The 5,637-nt window shown below is 34.9% G+C and overlaps 1 protein-coding gene across 2 annotated transcripts in view; it reads left to right on the forward strand.

Annotated features, from left to right (window-relative positions):
* Positions 1-5,485, forward strand: part of Rev3l (REV3 like, DNA directed polymerase zeta catalytic subunit) — a 160,693-nt gene extending 155,208 nt beyond the window's left edge. For both annotated transcript variants that reach the window (XM_063252366.1, XM_063252367.1), the window contains exon 32: positions 4,379-5,485. In XM_063252366.1, the coding sequence (XP_063108436.1) occupies positions 4,379-4,519 (141 nt within the window). In that variant the 3' untranslated portion in view covers positions 4,520-5,485. The remainder of the gene's footprint in view (positions 1-4,378) is intronic.
* Positions 5,486-5,637: the final 152 nt, after the last annotated feature.

Here is a 5,637-nt window from a genome sequence, read left to right on the forward strand (position 1 = left end):
CAGGTTTTCCTACCACTATTTACTGAAGGCTGTCCATACTGTACCATATGTTCTTGGCACTTTTGTTGAAAATCATTTGGCTTTAAAGACATGGGTTTACTTCTAGATTCTTTCTTCTGTCCCATTGGTTCATGTGACAATTTTTATGTCAAAACCATGCTGTTTGGGTCACTATAGCTTTGTTTATACTGAAGTATTATGTAGTTCCAACTTTTTAACTTTTAAAAAAGTTTTTATTTGCAGATCCATGTTTGTAATACATAATGATTACATCCCATCTCTTGGTCCCTTTCCCTTTTGTTAAAAAAAAAAATCTATTTGGATATTTGGAAGCCTTTTGTAGCTCACTGTAAATTTTAGGATTTTGTTTTTCATTTCTTTGAAGAATGTTACTGGTATTTTTATGGAGCTACACTGAAGCTATAGATCATTTTGTGTAGTGTGCATATATTAATATTCTGATACGAGGACATGTCTTTTGTGTGTGCATGCACCTGTGTGTCATCTTCAACTTCTTACCTCAGTGTTTTATAATTTTCATTCTAGAGATCTTTCACTTCCTTGGTTAAATATATCCCTAGGGCTTTTCAGTCTCCTTGGTTTTTGAGTTTTCTGTTTTTGTTTGTAGCTATTGTGAATGGAATTACTGTCTTGAGTTCTTTTTCAGGAAGTTTATTATTAGTGTATGTAAATGCTATGATTTTTGTATGTCTTTTTCTTTTACCTTGCATCTTTACTTAATTCATAGTTCTAACAGTTTTTCATTAAGTTTTTAGTTTTTATACTTAAGGTGATATTTTCTTCCAGTAGTTAAATTCAGTCTCCTCCCTCACAGTTTGAATGTCCTTTATTCTGTTTTTATTAATTTCTCTAAGTCTTTGAGTACTGTGTTAAATAAGAGTAGTCAGGAAGTTGTCCTAGATGTTAGAGGAAATACTTTCAGCTTTCCCCCATTCAGTATGATGTGAACTGTAGATTTGTCATGTATGGCTTCTATTTTGTTGAAATAAATTCCTTCCACAGTTAATTTGTTCATACTATTTTTAGGGATAGGATCTTACTGTACAGTTCAAGTTGGCCTTGAACTCACTACATAGCCTAAGCGAGCCTCAAACTTGTAGCAATACTCTTGCATCCTTCCAAATACGGTTTTAGAGGCATGTACTACCATGCCCAGCTGTTCCAAATTTTTTAATCTCAGAAGGATATTGAATTTTATCAAATGCTTTCTGTTTGCATCTATTTTTGACTCTGTTGATGTTATTGCAGTTTTTGATATGCATATGTCAGGCCATCCTTTGTTTAGGTATGGTGAATCCCACTTGATCGTGGCATATAATCTTTTTGAAGATGCTTTAGCTTTGATTTGCTGGTGTTTTGTGGAGAATTTTTGCATTGTATTCATCAGGGATATTATGGAGTTTTTTTATTGTTGGTTTTGATGTAAAGTAGTGTTGGCCTCAAGCAGATGATTTTGGAAGAAGTCCATTAATTAATTTTTGTCTGATTTTTTGTCTGATTTTGATATTGGGAATAGTCATAAAAGTTTGAGAAGAATTGGTGTTCTTTTTTTTTTAAGTCTGATGAATTTAGCTCTGAAGCCATCCATTGGTCCTGGACTTTCTTTGGAGAGACACTCTGTAGTGTCCCAACAATCCTGTTACTCATTATTGGCCTGTTTAAGTTTCTTGTTTCTTCATGGTTGAGTTTTGGTACGTAATATGTCCCATATATGTATTTGTTTCTTTCCCAACTTGTTTGCATATAGTTGTTTGTAATACTCCCCAGTAATCCCATGTGTTTCTCTGGTTATGTTATAGTAATTCTTTTTTTTTTTTATCTCCAACTTGTGTCTTCTGTTTTGCTTAGTGTAATTAACATCAGTTGTGTTAATCTTTTTAAAAAGCTGAACTACTAGTCGGTAGTTCATTTATTTCTGCTCTCATCTTTATTTTTTCCATTTACTAATTTTGCATTTGGTTTATTTTTCTAAGACCTTGTGTTGCATCATTAGATTATTTGAAAGCAGTTTTTATGTAGGTGTTCATTACTGTCAGCTTCTCTTTTAAGACTTACACATGCTGATAAAAATTATATTCTGTATCTGTTGATTAAAATGTTCTGTAAGTGTATGTACCACCATTTTGTCTGTAGAATAGTTTAACTGCTATCTTTTTATCTTGACATTTTCATCAGATCTATTGATAAATGTGGAGTATTGAAATCCTCAATTATTTTTGTATAATATCTTTAGTTCTAAAGTCTCTTACCTGATACAGGCAAAACCACTCCTGTTCATTTTTGGTTTCCATTTGTATTTCTATCCTTTCTGTGGGTATGTCTTTACCAACAAAATGAATTTCTTTCAGGCAACAAATAGTTGAGTGTTGGTTTTTAATCCATTCACTCATGATCTGTTTACATTTAGGATTATTTGTGATAGGTAGTAACCCTGTCATTTTGTTATGTTCTGGTTATTTGTATGTTCTTTGTTCTTTGTGGCTTGGGATTTTCTCTATTGATAAGAGTTACTTGTTTTCTTATCTTTCTGTAACTCCTACTGGTTAATTTTATGCTTTTACGTTACATGCTTTCAAAATGGTATCTTTTTGATTCCAGATGTAGGACTTCTTTAGGCATTTCTTGTGAGACTAATTCTATATTCATTCACTCAAGTTTTACATGACAATTTTGCTGGGTATATTTCTGGTAAATATTTTCCTCTGAGGACTCAGAACATATTCTGTGCTCTTCTGGCTTGTAAAGTTTCTACTGTGGAATTTGTTTCTAGTCTAAATGAGGCTTTATTTGTGACCTGATGCCTTGGAGATGACTTTTCGAGTTAAATCTGCTTGGGAGCCTTTGAAATCTGGGTTTTTCTCTATCCCTAGATGTGGGAAGTTTTCAGGTATTTTCGATTTTTTTTTTTTTCCTTTAAGTAGAGTTTGTACTCCTGTTTCTGTCTCTTCTGCTGTAGCACTCACAATGGAAATCTCTCTTTGCCTATTTGCTTTTTATAAGTCACACAGGGTTCCTTTTGGGAGGGTAGTCTGGATTATTTTGTAAGACCTATCTTCAGGTTCATTAATTCTTTTGCTTGGCATAGTCTGTTTTTAAAGCTGGAGACAGACAAGAGTGTGAGAGTGAGTGAGTGAGTGTGTGTGTGTGTGTGTGTGTGTTCCACTCATTAACTTCTTTAGCTCCAAGGTTTGGTTCTTTTGTGTTTTTTTTCTAATTACCTTTTCTTGTATCTTTTTGCATTTCCCTAAAATTATTTTGAGTTCTTTTCTGGCACTGTATAGATTTACTTTTCTTTAGGGTCTATTAGTAGAGAATTTGTATATTTCTTTGGAAGCATCATATCACCTTGCTTTCTCATGTTTCTTTTGTCTCTACATCAGATATCTGTGCCACTGGTGGAACAGCTGGTTCTATTCATGTTATATGGTGTTTTTTACACTGAAAGGCCTCCTGGAGATGTATCCTAGGACACAGGATAGGTGGGCTTTGGTCCTGGGTGGGTAAGAGTAACATAGCCTTTGTACATCGTCCTCAACCACAGAGAGTGCAGCAATGCCTGCAAGTGGCATAGGCTCCAGGGCAGCATCTCCTAGGAGGGCAGGTTTGCTGATAGCTCCAGGCCTGTTTGCCTCTGGGCAAGGACAGGTCTTGTGGCTATAGCCATGGACCTGAGGCTTACAGGACCACATCTCCAAATTAGGTCCAGCTCAATGGGGTCACACACAGCTATTTTTAGGGCTGGAAATGTTTGGGTGTGGTCTCAAGATGGTTCTGTGCAGCAGCAGTCCAGATACAAGGTGACACGATAGACTGAACTCCTGTGGAGTAAAGCCCAGGAGTCTCCCACACTGGGCTCATGGCTTGTGGAAGCTGCTAGGCACTTCCTTTTTACCTTTCCTCCATTTGAGGGGGTCCCGACCACTCTCCATCGGGAAGGAGGGTAGCACATGCTTTGTTCCCCTCCTAGCAAGGTTATCTGGGTCACATACCCACCATATACCAGTGCTAGCTAAACAGCTGTTTCTGTAGGAAGAAAAGTGTTAGGTACCTCTACAGTCAGAAATCTTGCTGAAGTTGTATTTCTATGTGAATTATAATGGATTCTTTTGTAAATGAAAGTTGATCACAGGGAAGGAATGAGTCCTAGATGATTTTATACTGTTTTGTGAAGTAACATCCTTTAGAATGATTAACCCACAGGCTTCCAGCAGGTGAAAATAACAGAATTTTCTGTAATATATTACATGTTGTATATTTATTTACCAGTAATCTGTGGTAAGTCAGAAAAATTATGGAAATTTATCTACCCTTATGTATAGCAGCTTTTCTATATTGTATGTTTCTCTTATGTTTTCAGATATGCAAGAACTGTACAGGTTCCTTTGATCGACATATCCCATGTGTTTCTCTGAACTGCCCAGTACTTTTCAAACTCTCCCGAGTAAACAGAGACTTATCCAAGGCACCATATCTCCGGCAATTACTAGACCAGTTTTAAATTGTCAGTCTCACAGAACTCCAGGTGCTATTTGTTCAGTGTTTACCACTCAACTGTTGTGCATGGTGCTTTCTCAACTTTCATTGAGTCAAGGATATTCACTGTCTGTTTTCTGAAGACTGAGAACTTTTATGCTAACTGAAATAAAAGTTATCCTGTTGATCTCTGAATAGCTCACTTCTTACAGTGTACAAATTCCTCATGCTTTCAACTTTTTAACGTTGTTTTATAATGCAGGTGTTGGATTTGCTCCAGTATGTGTACCATCTTGTAAATGCATTTGAGTAGATCATGTTAACTTCCCTGTGGAAGGAACACTGAAAACCTCGTAAAGAAAAACCATTCGTGTGTTTTCCTTGAACTGTGTCAAGACGTGTTACCTAGAGATACCCATTCACTTTATAATTTTGATTGCAAAATATTTTGTAAATACACTTTTTTACTTTTCAAACAACTAAGTAAAATAATGTGCAATGAATTTTATACAATGATTTTCAAGTTGTTTGGTATATTCCCTCTAGGTTTTGCTTGACTCAAAGTAGATTTGTTATTTTGATCAAACTGTGCAAACAATAGTACCATGTGTAGCATTTTGAAACATTATTTTCTAAAAACCGCTGTCCTGCTTTAGCTATTAATGGGGCATTGTGAGGAACTGTGCAAAGACATTTTTGTTACAAACCTGTGGGCCTGTTGCAATACTTTAAAAATAAATTTTATTCCATTTTTGCTTGTTTTGTATAGACATTTCTATTGCTTCTAAATATGCTTATTTTCTTTCTTTATGTACTGTACAGTTAATCTTATTTGCCATCATCTTGAACACAAAATGTGTATTTAGAATATTTGTATAACTGTATAAAATGAAAAAGAATTATGTGGTCAGTGCATTTTTTTTAAACTGGAAATCATTTTGCTTTAAGAGTTAATAATGGAAACCATATTAAAATTGAATAAAATATGAAATGTGCAATGTGATTCTTAACCTTCTATAAATGAAATTATTTTTATAAACCTACAGGTTTACATCTTACCCTTGCTTTCCTAAAGTATGAGGTAAACTTCATCCATTCCTATATTCTGATACAGCAGTTCTCTTGCCAAAACTTTTTAAGTTA

Source organism: Cavia porcellus, unplaced genomic scaffold (assembly GCF_034190915.1).
Source record: "Cavia porcellus strain 051 isolate PalLab524CR breed Dunkin Hartley unplaced genomic scaffold, mCavPor4.1 scaffold_7, whole genome shotgun sequence".
Taxonomy (NCBI): Eukaryota; Metazoa; Chordata; class Mammalia; order Rodentia; family Caviidae; genus Cavia; species Cavia porcellus.